General features: G+C 33.8%; 2 protein-coding genes across 8 annotated transcripts in view; both read left to right on the top strand.

The window, feature by feature from the left end:
- LOC124357044 (zinc finger protein 62 homolog) overlaps positions 1-25032 on the top strand; it is an 83898-nt gene that overhangs the window by 26226 nt on the left and 32640 nt on the right. For 6 of the 7 annotated variants that reach the window (XM_046808471.1, XM_046808464.1, XM_046808443.1 and 3 more), the window contains exon 7: positions 3763-3846. In XM_046808471.1, the coding sequence (XP_046664427.1) occupies positions 3763-3846 (84 nt within the window). Of the gene's footprint in view, positions 1-3762; positions 3847-16408; positions 18175-20313; positions 21494-25032 lie in introns of those variants that run through there. The other variant, XR_006921918.1, reaches the window with a different exon arrangement.
- On the top strand, positions 18557-21493 carry LOC124357077 (zinc finger protein 226-like). The gene has a single exon (XM_046808497.1). The coding sequence runs from the start codon at positions 18557-18559 to the stop codon at positions 20144-20146; it is 1590 nt and encodes a 529-aa protein (XP_046664453.1). The 3' UTR covers positions 20147-21493.

Raw genomic sequence — 25032 nt, forward strand, 5'->3', positions numbered from 1 at the left:
TTGTAACTTTACGGAAAAAATTTGTTTATGCGGTCGATAGGGCGAAACCATTGGTCGGAGGTCCCAAAATAAAAACAAAGGTTCAGATTTAGAAAATAATATGATCTACAAAAAAGGTCGTTCCTTTTTACTATATCTCCATTATTTTGACCTGCAAAACGCATTAAGTGGAAAATATTTTGAAATTTTCGCCTACAAATTTACATTCCGGCTTGATAGGCGGCTAAAACGGTTGGTTCGTACATCTTCAAAAAATGAGCAACTTAATAAGTTTTAAGTAACACTGGTTCTACAAAAAAAGTCTAGTAACTTTTGCTGTAATGTACATTAATAAGCCTGAACAAACCAACCGCGCTAGATAAAAATAGCAAAATATTTGTCGATTAATTGGAAATTTTTGGAGTTTTAAAATCATAATTAGGACCTATATGTGACTAATATATGTGTAATTCAATCAGGATTCAGGCTTTGCTAGGTTAAACGATGAATACAACCCCACACATAATAAGATTGTCAGCTGAGCGTTAGCTATGCGTCCATATAATAGGACCGATAAATTTTTATTTTGTTCCACAGACACAACACGTCTAAAATAGGGACACAGGTGGTCTTTAGCCCCTCGGTAACATATCCCCCGCCTCCGAGGATTTCCTGGTATACCAATTAACCTCCTTGAGTAATTCAACCCCCTGATGTGTTAAACCCCCCAGTAACATTAACCCCCCCCCCCCAGTGAATTTCCTGGCTTGGGGACCTAGATAATCTCCTGATGATATATAAACCAACTGTTCAACTTAAAATACTGCTTAAGGTCGGTTTTTATTATGTTTTGTACTAAACAATTCACGATAGCTGACCATGGCAGACTTTTCTCCCAGCTCATTCCTGGACTAAACCAAAGGTCGCAGCTAATAATCGGACGACGGAATTGAAACAAAAATTAAATTTCCGACAAGAAAGGTCCATAACTTTTCACTTATCTCTAACGTTAAGCCGCAAAACGCCCTCAAAGCTCAAAATTTGGGTAAATCCGGAAATTAAACTATGGATACATAACGTCCTCTGACTTTGTTTAAAACCAAAGTTTCTTGTCTCCAAAAATTATCGCGAACACATAACTGTAACTCTTCCTACCACATCAATTGAATTAATATCATAAACACCACCCATCTTTTGGATGAGCTTAGCGCAGCATTTACGACCCTATATTCCTCGAGAACCGGATACAAAAATTGGAAACTCACGTCTGAATTTAACCAATCACCGAACTACCTTATCCCCGAATTAACCAACACCCAAATGGGGCCTGGGGGCTTAGCCCCCAGCGAGCCGAAGGCGAGTCTAATATATATACAACCGCATGTGTAACTGACTGACTCACTCACGTATACTAATCTAACCTACTTCAGATGATTAGAGACTGTGAAATTTGGTACACAGATAGCTTTCCACTGTAACCCACCAGGAAAATTATCCCGAAAAGTGAGAAATTTTTCATTTTCAACCCCATAAAAAAATTCCGAAAATCGCGCATATTTTTACCCCTGGCAGGCATTTCTTGTAAGCTCTAGCGGGCGAACCGTTGAGAGCTAGCTCGGATCTGACGGAAAATTCATGGTCAGGATGAAGTGAACTACAAAAAAGGTCTAATGACTTTTTGCTCTATCTTCCATGTTAAGGCGACTAAACGCTCGAACATTTGAAATTCCAGAGATTCTTTTCGATAAAAATAAATAGTTTCAAGCCCGATAGCGGGCCGAACCGTTTGTCCTGAGCTCAAATCTGATTGACCATCAAATTAGCAAATTGCGCGATCTACAGAAAAGGTCCATAATCTTTTCCCTATCTCGATTGGTTTGGCCGAAAAACTGATTATGTACAATTTGTTTTGTAACTTTTACGCGAAACTTTGTTTTTGGGGTCGATAGCGGCGAAACCATTGGTCGGAGGTCCAAATACCAGACTAACGTTTTATTTAGGAAATAAGATGACCTAACAAACCGGTCCAGTACTTTACTAAATTTTCCCCCTTAGTTTGACCGCAAACGCATAAGTGAAAATATTGGACATTTTCGCCTATAAAATTTACATTCCGGGCTTGATACGCTAAATGGTTGGTCGTAACTCAAAACAAATTTTAAAACCGGGATTTAGGAAATCACGTGATTCTACAGACAAGGTTCAGTACTTCGGAAGTTGCTGAGCGTTAGCTAAGCGTCAATAGTAGAATAGGGACAGAGGAATATTTATTATGTTCACAGACACAATACCCTCTAAAAAAGGCCAATGTGTCATTAACCCCCGGTAACGTTAACCCCCCCTGGGAATTTGTTCATATACCAGACAATATCCTGACGAAATTAACCCCTCTTGTCTTAACCTCCTTAACATTAATCACGCCACCCAGGAATTTCTCAGCCTTGACTAATAGTCCTCCTGGTGATATTAAACCCCCAGTTCGACTTAAATACTGCCATGAGGTCGGTATTTTATTATGTTTATACTAAACAATTCAAGATAGCTGATCCCCGTGCAGACTTTCTCCCGAGCTCATTCTGGCTAAAACCATAGGTCGTAGATCAATCTGAGGCACAATCGAAAGATCAAAATAAATTCCAACAAGAAAGGGTCCAGTCACTTTTTGTCGTATCTCTAACGTTTAACCCGCAAAATGCCCTCAAAGTCACATAGTTTTACGAATCCGGAAAAAAATCTCTGAAAAAGGTCAATTTTTTAAATCCCTTGTCAATTACTTAATGTCCCGGACCATTAAACCATCACCGAATTCTCGCTTATCCCCGAATTTGCAAGCGTTTACTTTGGGCCTGGGGGCGTAGCCCACGAGCCGAAGGCGAGTTATTTATGTACTACAAAAATAACTTTATTTACATAGGACTTTAAATTAATTCAAAAAGATTTTATAACAGAATACAAAATAACTTGAATTACAAGACCAATTTCTGCTTTATGAAGAGTTTCACTTCATATTCAACAATCAGTGTTAAATATTCCTACAGCAAGTTTAGTTATAATTGCACATCTTCAACCTTGTCAGTTGAGTTAGCCCCACATGTCCAAATTCCATTTTGTACTAAAAAAAAACTTAAGGATATATGAGCAGTCTTATTTAAATAAAGTTATTATTTTTGAAGATTATGAAACTTTTACTTTCTTATGTTTAATCAGAAGAAACTTAAATCCTGCAATAGGTTAGGATATTATGAACACAGTTCAACAATATAATGTTATAATCAGCTGATTAGAGCAGCTAAAATTAAAAACATTTATAGCTCAAAAACAGTGCTGTCACATAATGGCAATGGATATTGTTTAGTGGTAGTTTTTAAAGCGCATTATCTCCCTTATTCATCAGCCGAGTTTCTTAAACTTTGTATCCTTGGATTTGTATTAAATTGTTAAACTAAAATGTTACAATTGTGACTTTATCATATGTCGATTTTAAGATATATAAAGATTTTAGGAAGCCGCCATTGTGGAAATAAAGCCTCTAAGAAATTGAAAATAAAAAATGGTTCATTGAAAAAAAAAAAAACAACAAAATGGAGGCTATTCGGGTAATTATTGTTTTCGAAAGTTTTAATATATTTTGGTTTGCCTTTTGTCCAGGAACTATAGCTGAAAATATTGGTAGAGTTCTGAGACACCTTGTATAATGGTATATTTTATTATTAATGTCACCTTGAGAAGCAAATGTATTGTTAAAATGACAGAAAAGCTTTAAATAATAATGTTGTCCCTCAGATTTGCACTAAAGAGGAAGATGTATCGATGGAGAGTGATACCAATAGTGCAACTTCAGCCCCTGCCTCTACATCAGATTTCCCGGTAAGTTGATTCTCTTTACCTCTACTTTGTTTGTTTGTTGGAAGTTGTCGGGATGGTCGGTATGTCATCACAGATAGATCGTTGAGACATGACGTACTATGAGCGGTGAGCACGGTAGAAACAAAATTTGTAATAGTGGAACGTTGTAAATGTCTGAATACAGACTTCCACTGCAGAACTATCCTTTCCGCACGCAATATGTTACAGATATTTTATTAATGACGGGAATTTTACTGATCTTAGAAGACACTCAAATGAAAATATTCCATCTTCACAGCGGTCGGAATACTGTCCGTTTGTAAAATGTAGTTTTTAAATGATTTTATGTAACATTACGTGATTCAAAAGAAAAATAGATCAAAATGAACTACGCGTATTATTTATAAACAGAAATCTCAGTTAGGAGAAGAAAGAAGAAACGTGCAGTCATTTACTACATCCTGAAACAAAGCGATATGTCACCAAATCAGGTGAGTGCTCATAGCAATGTGACTATTAGATTTAGCGCTTTAAGTGAAGACTTATATTCTCATTAACCTTGTGATTACCAGGTTACACAACCATTAAACACATCACACATCATTCACATACACAGTGTGGGTGTAAAAAGACGAGCTACTTATATAAAAAAAGACTATTATGTGTGGAATTTTTACTGAAAAATCACAAGTCTACTTCCATTGTAAAAATAGCTACTGCATTTGTTCTTGTTGTTTCCTTTAGCATGATACTGGTTTGGTATGTTAGTTCTTAGTCATTTTTGACTCCATCAGTTCCTTGGGACTTGAGAATGTAAGTTTGGTAATTTTAAGGATACTATCGATATTGAAAACTGCAAGTTAATTTGCAGCACTCGTGTAGCAGTACTTGTGAAGCTCACTAATATCGAACTATCCAAACATTACTGTTCCTAAGCAAATGGATTTTATAGTGAAGAAATATGAAAACAGGTGTTGAACTTTTGCCATGAAAAACTTTTTAAGTGTGAGTTTGCTTAAATGTGGGCTGCAAACATAATATGAAGATAGCTTCAACACATCGCAGCAGGAATACATAACACAGCAAATTAAAAGATTTACAAACTGAAATAAAATATTTTTTAATATCCATAAATTGTATTTGCAAAGAAAAAATGCATATTTAAGTACATACAAAATGTTTTAGGACTCTGTAATGGCTCTTTTTATTTGTGGCTTTATTGAAAATACATCTGATTACGTACAATTAATATAAACATGTATGCGAGTAATCAACATACAGATTAACCCATTGAAGAAGTGTTTATTGAGGTCTCTGCATTACCTGTAGCTGCAATTAAATTGGGCAAAATATAAGACTTTGGTTAAAACTTTCTGAAAAAAATCTATAAAAGATAGAATTATTTTTTTGCTGCTGTCTTTTATTAAAATCTTCATTGAATATACTAAATACCATGCTTATAATAAAATTATTAGTTCAACAAATTTTTAATTTTTTAAATATTATATGTATTTTTGAAAACACATTTTTATTGTCTAGTTACTTTTCAACTCACTTTAACATCATTTACCTAATACATAACAATGTTTTTTACATAAATAAAAATTTTCATGCATTCATCTAAAGTAATAAGCTCAAAAATAAAATAAAATACTATGAGCAATGTTTTTATGATTTTACTGGATAATTACCCAAACTTCTTGTTTCCTGCTAAATTCAGATTTAAATATTCACTGTACACAAAATTACTTTACAATTAATTAAACATACAGAAAATAATCCACATTGCACTAACAGAAAATAATCCAAATAAACTTCATCTTCAAGTTCGAGTTCTTCATCCCCTCATAAACGATGACTTAGCAAAGGTTTTTGAACACATGAAATAATTGCATATTCCACACTTCCATCACAATCACTGATACCAGAATTGCACTCGTGACCGCTGTCTAATAACAAAGGACAATAGAATCTCACAGTTTTTTTACACCCATTACGATCACGACTAAAAAACGAACAATACAACCTAACCTTGCATATAGTAGCTGACAAATGAAAATAATAACAAAACGTTACAACAAAAAGGTGGTTAATTCAGTGCTGCCAGTAACAAAATTAAATGAAATGTATTATCTTCTTAGAAAAGAATCCGTAAAGACTATGGCAACGATATATGTCAGATATTTTCAAAACTAAAACTGCCCATAGTAATAAAGGGTGGCTAAAAATAGATCATGTAAGCAGTGTGTGGTATTCGGTCCGGGCCGCTCGGCACGTAATCAGTGTTTGTGTCTTTCCCAACATGTTAGCAAATCAACCCAGGTATAGAAATACCTAGGTTTAGCTAAATATTACTGTAGAGTTTTGATTATCCAACTAAAACTGACCGCGGCAAGGTTGGATAAGCGAAAAGGTCTGATAACATGGAAAATTATAAAAACAACGTTGTGTAACTTAATTGTGTAAAGGTCTCGATACACAATCCGCGGACATGTCGGCAGATGTTGGTTGGATCGTGTATGGGGGCTGCAGGTTAAGTTCATTTTGAAACTTTAAGGCTTTTTGTTGTAATTGAACATAAAGTTTAGTGTATAAAATATATCTTGTTGGGTAATAATACCTAAAATAAGAAAGTTCTCATTGTAATAAACTAGCAACAATAAAAGAAAGTTAGATTATAACATTTTTTTTTTAATTACTGTTAAATACCAACTGGCCCAAATGTCTTTAATTGGGTGATGGAAGGTTGTACCTAATTGTGGTGAAACTGTTGTAAAATTATCATGACTAATGATGCGAGACCTTTAAAAAATTTGTAAAATAGATTTATAATAATTATAAAATTTATAAAATATGTTGTCATACATCTATATAATACTTACTAGCAGCTACCAGCGGTTCATCATGCAATTCTCAAAATCGAAGGGCGTATCCTTCTTAGTGAAAGCATTTATGATGTAAAATGATGGAGCCCTCTGATAATTTTCTAACAGAAGTAGATATCTATATATCAAGTACATATTATTTCAGTATCCATGGTTAATAGATTCAAAAGTTAAATAAAATGTTAACTGGTACTATTTTAAGTTTTGGTTTATTTATGAGAACATAAATAGGTCTCAAAAATCTAATGTGGTCAAAAAGCGTTAACATCCTTGTCTGTTTAAATTCACTTTCTGTCCAAGGTATTTCCACTTCAATAGTTCAATAGGTGCCCCGATCAAGAAAGTCTACTTTTAGCTTTTTTAATTTACTTCCTGTATACGATATTTCAAATTCTATAGTTATAGTTTGCCTTTTTGTTCCAATGAGGAAAAATATATATACTTATGCACAGCTAAAAACTTGCTGCGATAAAAAAGAATCAGTTCCAACCGTTTAAATTCACTCCTGTTGTAATTTATTTATGGTTCCACAGTTGAGTTTATGTTGTTGTGCCGACCAAGAAAATAAATACACATGTAATCTATCTACCTAAATTAAATAGGTGACACCATTTCTTTACTTTTCCTTCGCTCATAAAATTCGTACTACACACTAAAACGAGTATATGATGGATTTCAGAAGGGTTGATGTGTTGACATTAAAACCTGTATAACCCATTGAATTTCACACTCTGCGGTTTTCTGTACTGACATATTTATTGTAAATGTCAAAAAAACAAAATTTGACAACAATACAACAATGAAATTTTTAGACAGTTGGTGGAATAATTTATGCAGGGGCTGGGCTATCAAGCTGTTGGAACCGAAGTCTTCTCAAGATTTTAGTGATAAATGTCCTTCTATATGGCACTCACTTAACTTAGGTGTTGCATCTAATGTATGGAATTCCATTAACCCATTGTGGATAGTATTGTTTTGGCACGCGGGCACGATTTAATTTATGGTCAGCGGCCGCACGAACAGCAATGGTGCGCCACAGTATCGCTCGCTATCGTATACTAGAAAATTCAGCTGTGAAGGTATTCGTTCAGATGGAACATGGGCCTGCTAGGGTATCCGTGATGTAGGAACGATAACACTCGAGCAAGGTTCCCAGGGTGGCAGGGATGATGTCTGAATCATAGTCCAAATAAAGCAGCTCGGGTGAAGCGATTACAGCATCCGGGCCATTGTCTAGACCAGCCAACATGTACTCTGCGTATTTCGTTGTGTCAATAACCTCAAAAGTATTATAATAACAACTGAGGAAAATACCCAATCAGAAGCGCTAAAAAGCAGAGAGTAAACTCATATGAATGATTTTTCAACTTCGACATACAACTGCGATCTGTAGATATTTATAAAACTTTTGAAAACTCTAAACGTAGACCGTTGTTAAATACTCTTAGTTGACAAGTGAAGACTATCGCCCGATCTATCAGACATTAAAAGAACTATTTGGAGGGAAATTTAAAAGCAGACCGCTTTTGCGACCTGAGCTCGTCATCGTGCCGTTAGACCCGGCCGCTGCGTGACGAGCCCAGTTCGTCAGTGATCCGCAATGGGTTAATTCTATTTCAGTAGACCTCATTAAATGTGTCCTTTCCTTTTATTTGCTCAGTGAGTGGTGGAAGTTCTTCTTTGCGTTTTGCTGTGGCTAAAATAGAAAGTGAGATTCCATTTTACCTTTAATTGAAATGATACTTGCATTGGATTAATGTATATTGTTTTTATATTAGTTCAGATTATTAAATTTTAGTCAAGTCTGCCACGGTTGTGTCAAAAAACACTATGTTTGTAGGGACTGTTGAGTAATTGTATGACCAATGCATATATTCTCTTCACATATTAAAATGCAAAGCATCTCTAGTTGCAATTATTCCGTGTTTTTGTTGTCAGATGCCAAGAACACTCAAGAAACAGAATCAGAAATGCAAGTATACTGCTGAAGACTTTAAAAAGGCTATGGATGCAATTAATATAGATGGTAGAAAAGTCAGAGAAGTCGGTAGGTATTTTAAAATTCCCGAGTCTACCTTAAGAAATTACGTAAGGAAGCCTTCTGAGAAAATTGAAAATCCTACTACAGATCGAAAACCTATACTTCCAGAAAAAATAGAAAGAGAGCTACAAGATTGTGTTCTGTTATTGAGTAGTTTATTTTATGGCCTGACACTGAATGAGGTACGAAGATTGGCCTACGAAATAGTAGAAGATAATGGCCTTAGCCATAATTTTAACAAAAGAACACATTTGGCTGGTGAAAAATGGATGTACGATTTCCTTGAACGACATCCAGCAATTAAACTACACTACCCCCAGCGTGATTACAGAAAAAGGACCTCTTTTATTAAGCGTGACACAGACCAGTTTTATACAAATTTAAAAAATGTTATGTTTAGAGCCGAAAATAGAATTGAGAATCACAGAATCTACAATGTGGATGAAACTGAAATTATAACGGTGGTTCTAAAGAAAAATTCTAAGTCGTTTAGTTTAAAAAGCACTAAAACCGTATACTTGGCCAAAAAGAAAAAGACAATAACAGCAGTATTCGGTATGGGTGCAGCAGGTGACTATATCCCACCAATGATCATATATCCACATGAGAGAAAGTCTTTAGCATTTCAGAGAAATGGACCCGTTGGAGCCTTGTATCGTCGCTCTATAAATGGCTGGACTAACTCCAAACTTTTTTTTGAGTGGCTTGCTCATTTCAAGTATCATGTCAACCCTACAAAGGAAAATCCCGTACTCCTGATTTTTGACAACCACATCAGTCATATTTCTATCAAGTCTTATAAGTTTTGCAGAGATAATAACATTTTTATTGTTTGTTTGCCACCTTTTATGTCTAACCAACTCCAACCTCTAAGTCTAGCGTTTTTTGGTCCTCTTAAAAATGCTTTGCACGAAGAATGTGATCTTTACAGAGCCCAAAAAGCTCACCAGAAGATAACCAAACATGATGTGGCTGAACTTTTAAACAAAGCTTTTTTGAAAGTGAGTACAGTGTCAAATGCTGCGTCTGGTTTTTGTTCTGCTGGAATCGTCCCATTCAAACCTTATAAGTTATCTGAAAATGACTTTGTCGCTGCTTACAGCCTGCAACATAATACAATGGAAAAATGTGAATATGACATACCAGAATTAGATTAAACAAGGGCACTTCAGAAAGTCGCTTCATGTACCAATGAAAAACCACTTCCTTCAAATTAGGTACTAATAGAAGCCCTTATGTTTGTGGGGCTATACCAAGATCCCATGGTGTCAACTTAAAATTTTACTATTACACTCAGACTTGGAAGAAAACAATAATAGAGCTAGTAGAAATATAAGGAGACTAAGAGAAAAGTAACTTTCTGAAGTATAGACAAGAGATCCCAACAAAAATTAAACTGAAAGATGATTTAAAAACATAGAAGGAAGAAATTTTAAAAATAAAAAATTCCAGAAATAAAACTGCAGTTTTTTAAGAGATCTGAAGGACACTTGAGAGGACGCACCCACTGCAGTTTGATACAATTTTCAAAACTCTATAGTATTATTAAGATGAAAAATATCAGTAGCTTGAAAACTTTTCTTATCTCTTCTCATATATTTCTTTACAAGATATTGACATTTGTTAGTCCTTTACTCACTTTGCATGAGTTCTGCAGTGTAGACCCGTTTATTAATTCTGTGTTTAAATCTAATTTTATTAAGGTTTATTCAGACATTGATCTTTGTTTTAACTTATACGAATCTACACCTCGGTATCTGTGTTACACTTATGTGAAAACGTCTTTTATTTAAATTTAGCAGTTTTGCGACAAATCATATAATATTTATATGATTAACTCACCACCGTCGGCAGGTAGAGACCGTTGAGATGTAAAAAAATATTGATATTAAAGTATCGAGGAGTGCGTCCATAAGGTGTTATTGAAGGACGATGTGTTTGGTGAACTTGTCGACAAGCTGGCTAAACACATTAAAATATTGGTCCAAGCAGCAATTGCGGACCGACGAACTTACTCGCTTAAAAGGACAAGTGACATCGCTGACCAAGCAGCTAAATCACAAAACAGATGACTTCGAACAATATCAGTGTCAGTCCTGCCTTCTGATGTTTGGGGTACCTGAGACGACTGGGGAGGGCACAGAACGGCTGGTCATCGATATCTGCCAAAAGCAGCTCTGTGTTCACCTTCATCTGCTGCTCACGCTGGGTTGGCACCAGGTCCAAACCACAACCTGATGACACCATGTAGCACTGACCGTTTATCGTACGCTTAATAAGGTATCGGGATCGTCGGAATGTCTGAAATAATAATCAGGGAGGATCTGAAGAAAGCCCGTCTCGAGGTCTACAGGAGAGCAGTTGCCATTTTCGGACTGAGGAATACGTGGACCCTGGATGGTAGAACAATGTACATCGACCAGAAGAAATGGAGATGCAACGCCACCAGGATGGAAGATCTGCCGGCAGCGCCAACAACCACAGAGACTTCGCACGCACAATAAAGCAGAGAATTATAGTACAGTACTACGATTTAAAGATCATTGACCATTGGGCATTAGTAAACTAACAGACACGTTCAATGATATTGAATAAATAATAGTTTTCTTTCTGTTACATTATAACATTTTTTCATTTCTAAAAAGTACTTTTTACCAAGAAAACAGTTTTATTTGTTTACTTAATTTTGCAACAATAGAAGAATTATATTTTATTTAACTATTTTATTTTTAATGTTACATTACTATTGTTTAACTATTATCATTTAAGTTTAGTTAAATTTGTTTGTATGCCATTTTATTTTCTATGAAAATACTTTATTTTTGATCTTGTATAAAGTTTAATTTATTGATATTCAAATACTTGGCTTATGCAGAGATTTTGACAAAGATAAAGAACTGAGATATAGATGTGTATTATGTGTTGAATATTTTTTTTATGTGCACCAACAGCTAGATGATCAAGGACTTCTTTTGTAACTTTGACAAAGATTATTATTATGTATATATTTATCTACATTTATATACTCTTAATGTTATGAAGATACCTGACTGTGATGACTCAAAAAAACTGTGATGCGAAATATTTTTGTTACATTAATATGTTTATAAAAATATTTGGGTTTTATCCTAGCGGATTTATGAGAGTCTTAGATGCACACCAGTACTCCCTCCCACCACTAGTCAGCATCAACAGAACATCTGGGGAATATGATTATTATAGAATTTTTTTCTCAATATATCAGCTTAGGCATAAATCGTTTTGCTGGAGTGAATAAAATGTAGTATATCAGCTTAGGCATAAATCGTTTTGCTGGAGTGAATAAAATGTAGAATAACTTTCTGATCTTGTTACTGATTGGGTTATCACAGAAACGTTAACAGCTTGTCAAAATAATCAATCATTATTGGAAACTTCTAATTAAATGGAAATCTCATGATACCTGTGTTATGGAATATTCTCTTTTGATGTGAAATAGAAGCACTTTCCATTTGATAAATTGACATTATGAAAAAATCTTCATCAACCCTAGAACTGGCATTCATTTTAGCCCTAACTCCCACAGGTTTTTAATAAAATAGTTACCTAAAAATCAGTTTTTATACAAAACATAAAATGTTGCATATAATTTTATTCAGAATAAAATACAATGTTGATAAATAAAATAAAAATTGGGGTTTCCTTTATTCATGGGTGTTCTGAAGTTGAAATGTTTATTTTCAAGACCCAATTTTTTATTTTGTGCAGCCCATAGACATCACACTAAACCTCTACAGTTTAAAAATCCAAAATATAACAAATATCCAGGTTGTTATACATCAAGAAAATGTTTTCTTCATTCTTATAATACAGAATGAAAACAATGTAAAACTATACAGAATAGAATCTAGCTGACTTGAACAGCAATGGCTTGTCAAGATTGCATAGCACGTCAGACATCTTTAGCTTTTAACCATTAAAATATAAAGAAACATTTTATATATATATATATATATATATATATATATATATATATATATATAAGTGAGTACTTTGTAAGCGCAGAATCTGCAGATTACAGTGATATAACTTTTATTATGATGTGAATAAAATTGTTCGAAAGAAGATGTAATTGGCTGGTAATGTTACATGCGTTGCAAATTGCAACTCTGCCAATTGCAGAGTTGACCTTTTCAGGAGTTAGTCTGAAGAAGGTTAAAAAGGTCTTAAATGTTGGTCTTATGTCGTGATTAATTTTCTACAAAAGAGTTGTAGCTAATTTTACATAAAAATATGTCTAAAGAGTACAATTTAAAAAAATCCTTGATGAAATTAATTTTATATTATTATTGAACCATCAAAATATGATGGTATTATGAGGGGGCAGCCAAAAGAAACAGTAATTATTTTTTTAAAGCTGTATATTTTTAAATTTTGTACAAAAAAACCTGATCTTCAAAATACTCCCCATTAAAACTAATATGTTTGTTCCATCGGTGTTTCCACTGTTCGAAACATATTTTGTACAAATCTTTAGAAATGGCTGACAGCTCCACCTTCCCTTGTTATTTTCTTGACCTGTTCGATGTTGTCAAATCTGTGTCCTTTCATGCCCCTTTTCATGCATGGAAATAAGAAAAAGTAAGCATGTCAGGCAAGTAAGGTGTGTGGGGCAGCAGAACTATGCCATTTTTAGCCAAAGACTGTCATAGATGGCTGTGTGCAGGTGCGTTGTTATGGTGGAATAAAGAAGACAGGGAAATCGGGTCTTTTTTGACGAATACTTTTGAGAAATCTTCTTGAAACTTCCAAATAAAAGGTTTGATTGATGGTCTGACCTGGGGGTTGAATGAACTACGCCCTTGGCATCAAAAAAGCAAATTGCAAATCAGCATTGTTTTGATGTTTGATTTGACTGGACGGCTTTTTTTGATGGGGTGATGATAACGTCTTCTATGGTCTTGACTGATGCTTTGTTTCTGGGTCGTAACCATAGCACCATGACTCATCACCTGTAATGATCTTTGACAGAAAATCTGAATCAGTTTCAAGCTGTTGTTTCAAAACACGACATATTTCAACTTGATGTTGCTTTAGATTGTCAGTCAGACCCGAGGAATAAACTTGGCAGAAAACCTTTTCATGCTCAAATCTTCCATTAAAATTCACTAAACCAAGCTCCACGATTACCCACTAATCTCTGACAGTTGATCAATTGTCTGTCGACCATCTGCGAGCACAAGCTATGGAATATTTTTAATATTTTTGGTGATTCCGGCAGTTTATGGACGTCCAGAACGAGGTTTATCATCAATCGACATGTCGCCATTTTTAAATCGAGAAAATCACTCGTACACTTAAGTTTAACCCATAGCGTCATCTTGGTAAGATGTTTTCAACATTAAAACAGCATTTTTTGACCAAGAAGAAAATAAAATTTCAAAGCTGCATGTTCACTTAAACTTGCCATCATAAATAACAAAACAAGAACAAAACAGCACTTGCAAAAACAATTACTGCAGATGAACGGAACAAGCCAGATTGATAATACAGGCGGCACTGAACTGGCTATGAGTTGCGCTGTACTTGCCTAGCGGCAGAAATGCATACTACTTAAGCTCCGTCCACAGCAATGCTATTCCTGTTTCTTTTGGATATCCCCTTGTGTATGACTTTATACCAAAAATTCATATGTAAAGTGAGGTTAGGAAAATAAAATAATATACTGAGAATGTTAAAATGTGTTATTACAATAAAATATTGATTAAACAACATGATTGTTATTATTACATGAGTCCTTTTTTATTAGTATCACAATTCACACAAGATATGCAGTCAAAAGTGTGTGCTCTGCTAAATGCAGACTATTAGGAATGTGTTACGATACAAGAAATCCTTTCATCTGTGGGAAGTGAAGTTTTCTTAATTATTCCTGTTTCTGTAGCAGGGATTTTTTCTTTATCCTCATTCTCTAAAGCTACTAAGAGCAGACGGTTTGCTAGGTCTGCCTGAACAAAAAATAACTGCAACCAGAATCTAGAAGTTGCAGCGAGTACTACCATCATGCGGCAACCAAGACTGATTGTTACTCACTACAGTAACTTATTTATAATCTTTTAAAACAAAAGGTCAATAAAGGACTTTTTCATATGACGGAGCTAATTTGGTTTTAACATGACCTGGGATTAAGGGAGTAATAGAAAATGAAATAAAGTGTAGATAATTAAAATATTAGATTCAAACTATCCACAAATCTGAATTTCAATATCCCTTAACACTTTCAAGTGTTGGACATCCAGTTTAATCTTCAAAAGCTCTAAGACAACTTATTAATACTCAAAGGGTTAACACTGTCACTGCGGCTCTATACTAAATGAGATCAACTACTGTCAACATTATTGTGCACCGTAAGACATCTGCCAAAGTCAACATTTTAAAAATGGCTAAAGAATTATTTAAAAAGTAATCCTTCCAGTTTAGTCATAAGGCAGTGTGGCTGTTATCTTGAAATATCAAACTAAAGGTGTATTTTATTGGTTTAAAGTTAATTTTTACAATACTAATATAGTATGTCTATGATACGAATACAATACTTTTATGACTATGATACTAGTACAATACTTGTAACATTTTTGAAAATTTTAAAACTCCAGAACTTATGAAATGTCCCAAAACTACAATTGTAATTAGCATATAAAGCTGTTTCTAAAAACATGAATTTAGTTTAGTTGCAATCAATTGGGAATTATATTCACTCATAATAATTCAAAGCTATCCTATATTTTCATAACATTGTTGTGTAACATTTCATATCAAAACCTTAACTATTTTCTTCAACACTTGTCATATCATTATAATGTTTTCTCCTTACTATATGTAGAAAAGGTGGGTGGAATTTTGCTATAAGAATACATTATTCACTACAAAATAGCAGTCTTTACTTAAATTTTATACTCTTAACCTTATATATGTGTTTTAAAACTCAGGTATTTGTGCTTATGGAGTCCGAATCCATTGAACTAATATGTTAAGTGGTAACCTTTTCAATTGTACCTAATTTTATGCTTAACACATCTTAAGATGTTTATGGATAATGTACATTATATGAGTAATCACGTCTCTAGCAGTTTTTGATTAAAATATTAGCAATTGATTTTTGAAGCTTCTTTCATTGATCATTACACGCTTTTGTAAAGAAATTAGACACAAAACACAAATAGTTGTTTATATAGTCAAGAACGATCACAGTAAGAGCTTGTAAGGTGCTGCAGTATTATGTGAAAAACTCAAAATAACACTAGAACATGTGATTTTTGTGAAATCCATAAAGACAGACGTTAGAAGTTAGACTTAATAACTTGAGAAAATCCACTTGTACATAAAATGTATAACATAATAACTCAGTATAATCAATTTCACGGTTAAATGTTAACATTATCCGTGAAATTAATGCCATAAGAGACATACTTTGTATAGAGATTTAAATATAAACCTCATAACATTTACAGCAACTTATAGGTGTTGGTGACCTGTGAAAAGGATTGGTAAAGAATGAAGCCTGGATGATTGGTCCTAATGGTAATGATAACCATTCAAAGGCTTTTGGTGCTGGATATGAAATGCAGTGTGTCTGAAGGCTTTTTAGAAGCAACCGTCTCACACATTTCTTTGTTTGTAGGTTAAGAGATCAATGCCTGCAAGTTCATTCAGTATTCCATCAGACAATGGATCTAACCACGAATCAGGAGTGAAGACATTTCTACAAAACTATCAACACGATTCAACATTGCATATTGAATCCATACAAAATTCTACACCCAGTACAGACTTTTCTACATATGATCACACTGGTTTGACAAGACTTCCGGTAAATCTATTAACGTCTTGTAAAAATGCAGATGTATCTTCGAACTTAAATGTTTCGTTGAGCAGTCCCCTAGTAAATCCTTTCGGCTCTGTGTGTAGAACTAGTAACAAAATGTTATTGATTTTACAATTAAAACCATGTTCAACACCTGTAAATATTGCCAAAGTTAGTGAGTCTAACATTCCAAATGATAACAGACCTACATCTAATAATCAAGTCTATGTGAAGTTAAAAGAAAATAAAAGTGATAAGGAAAATGAAAGCTTACAGTTGAAAACTGGAAACCCAGCATGTGAAAGTTTGACACGATCAAAGGTAGATAAAAATAAATCTGCAGTTTGTGAGGCAGATGAAAGTAATAACACAACCAGAGGTTCGTTCTGTAGGGTCTGCTACGTGGAGTGTGGCAGTCTGGAGCTGTTACAGGAACACATGGAGAGGAACGAACGTATGATCTGTCGAGTGTGTACTGCAGAGTTCAACAGCCACAAAGAACTCGAAACTCATTTCTTTACTCACAAAAAGTACAATTGTAAGGTCTGCCAAGAAAGATTTTCTGATAGGAAAAGTCTTTTGGACCACAGGAAAACATCAGCAAGTTGCAGTTATCAAGAGGAATGCAAAGTTTGTGGTAAAAAATTCTTCAGTAAAAAATACCTAGACAAACATAACTTAATATTCCATAACAAGAGTGGTGGACTGTTTAAGTGTGTAGTCTGCGGAAATGGTTTTATTCTTCTTGAGCAACTGAACTTTCACTTACAAAATTGTCACAATGCTTACGAGAAAGTAGAATGCAGCATTTGCCATAAATGGTATTTAGGACCGATAAAGTTGAAGATGCATGTCAAAGCAGCACATCTATATTGCAAGAAGGATACTGAAAGAAGTGATACTGTTTGTACGATTTGTGAAAAGCGATTCTCAACTGTTCAAAGTCTTAAGCACCACATGAAAATTCACGATGTTACAGATTGCTTGTGTGACTTATGCGGTAAATCTGTTAAAGGGAAATCTGCAATGAAAAGACACATGCAGAACGAGCATTCTAGATCTGGTACATTTGTTTGTAAAACTTGCAATGAACAGTTTGATATGGAGGCGGCATTGAATAGACATAAAAGAGAAGTCCACACGAAACGGGCAGTCCCACTTCCTGTCTTTTGTGAAATATGTGGTAAAGAATACAAATCAAAAGCAATTTTGAAAGTTCACAGATTTACTCATTTTGATGAAAAACCCTTTAAATGTGAAATTTGTGGTGCTTCTTTCAAACAACAAGGTACTCGAAATACACATAGAAGAGTACATAACAGTGAGGGTAAATTCCGGTGCAATAACTGTGAAATGACTTTTAGGTGGAAACATGTATACGCCAGGCATGCAAAGAAATGTGTGGGTGAAGGTTAAAAATGTGTAGTTGTAAATAGTGGCATAATTGCTTTTACTACTTAGGAACATTAGACCTTTGATTGTTACTTAAGTTGATCTCTCTTTCAAGTTCTATAATCACTTTTCCACCGTGATAGTCAAAGTTAATGTGTAATATATTCTTAAGAAAAATTACACTTTGAAAGGTTTTGTTTCCATTTTAAGTTATTAACGTTAGAAGTTAAAACTTAATAACTTGAGAAAATCCACTTGTACACAAAATGTATAACATAAAAACTCAGTATAATCAATTTCACGGTTAAATGTTAACATTACCCGTGAAATTAATGCCATAAGAGACGTACTTTGTATAGAGATTTAAATATAACCGTAATAACATTTACAGCAACTTATAGGTGTTGGTGACCTGTGAAAACGATTGGTAAAGAATGAAGTCTGGATGATTGGTCCTAATGGTAATGATAACCATTCAAAGGCTTTTGGTGCTGGATATGAAATGCAGTGTGTCTGAAGGCTTTTTAGAAGCAACCGTCTCACACATTTCTTTGTTTGTAGGTTAAGAGATCAATGCCTGCAAGTTCATTCAGTATTCCATCAGACAATGGATCTAACCACGAATCAGGATTGAAGACATTTCTACAAAACTATCAACACGATTCAACATTGCATATTGAATCCATACAAAATTCTACACCCAGTACAGACTTTTCTACATATGATCACACTGGTTTGACAAGACTTCCGGTAAATCTATTAACGTCTTGTAAAAATGCAGATGTATCTTCGAACTTAAATGTTTCGTTGAGCAGTCCCCTAGTAAATCCTCTCGGCTCTGTGTGTAGAACTAGTAACAAAATGTTATTGATTTTACAATTAAAACCATGTTTAACGCCTGTAAATATTGCCAAAGTTAGTGAATCTAACATTTCAAATGATAACAGTAGACCTACATCTAATAATCAAGTCTATGTGAAGTTAAAAGAAAATAAAAGTGATCAGGAAAATGAAAGCTTACAGTTGAAAACTGGAAACCCAGCATGTGAAAGTTTGACACGATCAAAGGTAGATAAAAATAAATCTGCAGTTTGTGAGGCAGATGAAAGTAATAACACAACAAGAGGTTCATTCTGTAGGGTCTGCTACGTGGAGTGTGGCAGTCTGGAGCTGTTACAGGAACACATGGAGAGGAACGAACTTATGATCTGTCGAGTGTGTACTGCAGAGTTCAACTGCCACAAAAAACTCGAAACTCATTTCTTTACTCACAAAAAGTACAATTGTAAGGTCTGCCAAGAAAGGTTTTCTGATAAGAAAAGTCTTTTGGATCACAGGAAAACATCAACAAGTTGCAGTTATCAAGAGGAATGCAAAGTTTGTAGTAAAAAATTCTTCAGTAAAAAATACCTAGACAAACATAACTTAATATTCCATAACAAGAGTAGTGGACTGTTTAAGTGTGTAGTCTGCGGAAATGGTTTTATTCTTCTTGAGCAACTGAACTTTCACTTACAAAATTGTCACAATGCTTACGAGAAAGTAGAATGCAGCATTTGCCATAAATGGTATTTAGGACCGATAAAGTTGAAGATGCATGTCAAAGCAGCACATCTATATTGCAAGAAAGATGCTGAAAGAAGTGATACTGTTTGTACGATTTGTGAAAAGCGATTCTCTACTGTTCAAAATCTTAAGCGCCACATGAAAATTCACGATGTTACAGATTGCTTGTGTGACTTATGCGGTAAATCTGTTAAAGGAAAATCTGCAATGAAAAGACATATGCAGAACGAGCATTCTAGATCTGGTACATTTGTTTGTAAAACCTGCAATGAACAGTTTGATATGGAGGCGGCATTGAATAGACATAAAAGACAAGTCCACACGAAACGGGTAGTCCCTCTTCCTGTCTTTTGTGAAATATGTGGTAAAGAATACAAATCAAAAGCAATTTTGAAAGTTCACAGATTTACTCATTTTGATGAAAAACCCTTTAAATGTGAAATTTGTGGTGCTTCTTTCAAGCAACAATGTGCTCGAAATACACATAGAAGAGTACATAACAGTGAGGGTAAATTCCGGTGCAATAACTGTGAAATGACTTTTAAGTGGAAACATGTATACGCCAGGCATGCAAAGAAATGTGTGGGTGAAGGTTAAAAATGTGTAGTTGTAAATAGTGGCATAATTGCTTTTACTACTTAGGAACATTAGACCTTTGATTGTTACTTAAGTTGATCTCTCTTTCAAGTTCTATAATCACTTTTCCACCGTGATAGTCAAAGTTAATGTGTAATATATTCTTAAGAAAAATTACACTTTGAAAGGTTTTGTTTCCATCTTAAGCTGTTGTAGTAGTTTTTAAAAGCTATTACAAAAATCATCTTAGACGAGTTAGTGATGAAAGTAAAAATGTTATAAATACTCACTAATTCTCAGAAAATAGTGATATCCAACAAGTAACATCCATATGGTTATACAAATATTAATTCACAATTTGTGCAATCTATCTACTTTTGCTTGATGATTGTGCAACATCAAGGTTGCTGCACAACTGATTTATAACAATGTCAGACTAGTATTTATGTCTTAGGACCATTCACTTCTTAATTCTGATTTATTATTATTATTTTGAAACCATACAAGTGATATTTTAGAATCCAGTGTGGAAACTACATCTCATTCAAATCTACTTTTTAAATGAAACTGTACAAAAGAAAATATTTGTGGAAAAGTTATATAATATAGTGAAAATAATTAATACAATTTTCTCAGAATTTTGCATTGAAATATGCAAAGATAGAATTGTCAATAACAGATCTCATTATTTATTTCAGATATTGGTATATTCTCTCTACAAAGACAGTAGTTATATCACACACTATTCACAGATTAAGCTCCCACCAAAAAATTGCACATAATATTGTAGGTAATGAGAATATGCAAGACAAATGTTTTGTCAGAAAAAATGTAAAATGTAAAAATGACAGTCCACAATTTTCCAGTGGCCATTGTAATAACCAGTCCATATTGAAAAACAAAATATCCAAATTACATATCGAATTAGGTGCATATAAGCAGTGTATTTTTCCTATTAATTCCTTCATTAAAGCAATGTTATGATTTTGACGTGCCTTGTATACTTTGTACAACTTTGAATGTATTTGTACAGTATTATAAAAAAATCTAATCTAATTCTATATCATTCTAATGTATTATGAAGCACTTATTTATACATTACTTAAATAGTTTGAAATAACAATAAGTCTTAATACCAATAAATCCTACTACTGTTTGACCTTAAAAGTGGTGTGAATTTTTAAATAGGACAGACTTAAATCAGACAACCCTGCAAGATTTTATAGATACAGCTATTAATATAAATTAAGTTGAATATTTTCATGATCAAACAAATAGTTATTTCTGTGGAATAATTCATAAAAAATTATATAAAGAATAAAATACATGTAAATCATAAATATAATAAAATATTATTTATCACCTGTATAACATTGTCTTTTATCTTAACCCTCCTATTGTAGTGGTTCTGTAGATATGTTATATATAATCATCATTTACTATATAACTATCAGTTACTCGTGACTGCACGTAATTTCCTATTGAATAACTGTTAAGTCATAGCCCTTATAATGGTATAGTACACACTCTTGAAATGGTCAATTGACAGTGATATTCCAATCTCCTGATCAATTTCAGAATAAAACTAAAAGTAAGTTTAAAGGGCAACTATTTGAGACCCTGAAGTCGGAGAATAAAACAATTTTTATGAGTACTAATGAAATACAAGAATTTCCCTGGAAGGTTCTATAACGTTGAATGAATAGCTCCAACAATTTCAGTAACACTTGAAATATAAGGCTAGATTAGAGGAATCATATGTGATGGAACCCTACAATAATTTTGAATCGAAAGTAGACATGTTTATGGTATGTATTACTTCAGTGTTCATTGCTGAGAGGTTCAAAATGTAAACAAAATATCCACACTCTAATTTCAGGTTTAGCATGTGAAGAAGCATTTCTGGTTCGAATGATTCATTACATATTATACGTCATAGTAGTTTTTCTAATCTCCACGATAAAAGAGATATATACTATTCGGTCTGTAAAACCTACTTTAGACAAAAAGTGTAAACATGTGGCCCTTGTAATCTTATCCTGGTCTAAGTCACTCCATACACAAAACTGTTACTTCCAGTCCTTATGGTCTACTTCCGATTTAAAGATTTCAGGTACTGGTATTCAGTCAAGGGCTTATAACACAGCTGGGTGTTCAAAAACAAAAATATATATTTTTTAGGGGTTTCAAACCCATTTAAACCCCTATGGGTAGTTGATCTTCATGAGTTATTTTGATTTTCTATATAGACAATGAGTAAGTAACGAGTATAAAACTCATGTGAATTTCCCATTGTTGGAAATCGTGCTGGAAGTCATCTTCTATCAGCTCCTTTAGGACACATGCTGTTTTCTCTTTTACATCTTCCTCAGACTCAAATCTTGTCCCTTTTAATGCAGATTTCACCTCAGGAACCGGTAGAAGTCGCATGGTGCAATCTGGTGAGTTCTTCTTGGTCATACTGCTTATCCCCTCCAAAGTACGACCATTATCACCCAATTATTTTTCTCAGTGAAACATGTTCTTTTTACAGATATAAAATCTCAATCATAGTCTGATAAATCATCCAAGCAGGGTGACCAGACGTAAATTCTTAAAAGGAGGACTTATGGGGATGAAATGGAGGACATTAAAGTAAAAAGGAGGATAATAAACTTATAAACTTTGCGAAAAACATTGATATATAAACACATTTATATATAAACACACGTAAATTAGTACTGTATTGCTTGTAATACAAATTAAAAAACTCAAATTGGATTTGTTTTTACTTATAAATCGAAAAATAAAAGGAATTCATATTATTAAAGTGTATATTGATAGATAAAAGTCAAATTATTTTGCATGTGGCAGATTGAATGACTTATTATTAGAATTTTCTCTTTAATAATTATAACTGATTTGAACCAAAATGTAAAACATTATATTAAAATTAATATTAATAAAATAATTGGAATTAATTCATTACATTGATTCATTACATCATTAGTAAGCTATACTCACAGACATATATAAGAAATTATCGCTATAGCAGAAAAATATATGATGTATTATACTAAATAATAATTAATCTATCATTCATAATACATAAATAGAAAATCAAGGGATAGTAGTCTCAGTGCAGCTGAGTGGATAGAAGCAACATTGAGTCAGTGACACTATAGACAACACTCAACATACAACTGAATCTAACAGCAGTTCACATGCCATGGCATTAGGTGTGCTCTGCAATAATTTTTCATGGCCTGTCTTTGGAAATGAGAAGAATATTTTAATGTGATGCTACTATTTTTGAGCATTAACTGTTTGCTGAAAAAGCCAGACATTTTACATAATTTTCAAAAGCTAGGAGGACAAATATTACAAAGGAAGACATGTCCTCTTAAAGACGGACGTCTGGTCACCCTGCACCCAAGGGTGTTTGAGTCTATATATTGAAGGGAGATAGACTGATTATAATCCATGCAGGAAGTGAAAAGGGATTTGTACCAAATGCTTTTAAAAAGAAGGAAAGCATATATCAAGCTATCACATGTTTTTTAAATGGATAAAACAAAAACTACTGCCAAGTCTTGGAACCCAGAAGTGAAGTAGTAGTAGGTAACTTGCCATATCATAACGTCCAAATGGAGTACGCACTGAAAATATAAAAAAAACATTGTGAAACAATGGCTTCCTAAGCACAATATTCCTTTCTATGGTGACATGTACATGGTAGAGCTGTATTAGCTGATAACAATCCAGAAAGAAAGTTCTTATTATCCACTTATTACTTCACAGTAGTAAATATTTGTTTTTTTTCTTTTTCAGCTAATAATTGTAATGGAGAAAAATGAAGACAATTATTCTGAATCATTCACAAAACCAAATAAAAAAAGAAGTGGTGATGAAAGCTCTGAAAACAGCGAAGCAGAATTATTAATTTACAATAGGCTGAAAACAGAAGTAAGTGTAAATGAAAATATGACTTATGAAGTGAAGCAAGCATGGCAAAAAGAATTGCCTAAATTACGTTCACAAGAACTTTCAAGACAACGTTCACAAAGATATAGAGACAATAAAAGAGCAGATCATTTAACCAATGTTGATATTCATCAAGCAATACAAACAGAATTGGCTAAATTACGTTCAAAAGAACTTGCAAGACAACGTTCGCAAAAATATAGAGAAAATAAAAGAGCAGACCGTTTGAACAATGTTGATGTTCATCAAGCAAGGCAAAGAGAATTGGCTAAATTACGTAAAATGAGATATTTAGAAAGGCAAAAAAACCTAGAGCAGGATAAAACTAATTGTCCAGCTGTAGCACGTTCAAAAGAACTTTCAAGGCAACGTTCGAAAAGATATAGAGACAATAAAAGAGCTGCTCGTTTGAACAAAGTTGATACTCCTACAAATATTGAAAAACCCTCTGTTAGTGTCCAATCAAAAGTTCAAAATCAAGACATAATTCATAATTTGTAAATTGCAAGCCCATACTGGTTAAATGTTCCATTTGTGCAAACTATGAACACTGACAGGAAATGCCATCAGAATAAAGTTAGAACTTTAAACCTAGAGAGAGCTGCAGAGATTCTTTTCCAAGCCTGAAAATACTAACATTAGTCTGCTTATACATCAAGGAAGTAATCATGTATGCTGACAAGGAACTCCTACGAGGCTACGATATACATAGACGTATACTCACCATGCATAAAGTTTCCACCGACCTCTAAACCATACCACACAGTATAGAAAGAAACCATCTTACATGGGCAGAAAGTTAATCAACATCTACCAGAATTTATAAAGACTATGATGGAAGAAGCTGAAGACGGCCCTACAAGATGGCTGGCTAGCAGAACACTCTACTCCCTGGAAGAATTTTTGAACTGGAGAAGAGAAACCAATACAACTTTACTTTGTAT

This window comes from Homalodisca vitripennis, chromosome 1 (genome assembly GCF_021130785.1).
Source record: "Homalodisca vitripennis isolate AUS2020 chromosome 1, UT_GWSS_2.1, whole genome shotgun sequence".
Taxonomy (NCBI): Eukaryota; Metazoa; Arthropoda; class Insecta; order Hemiptera; family Cicadellidae; genus Homalodisca; species Homalodisca vitripennis.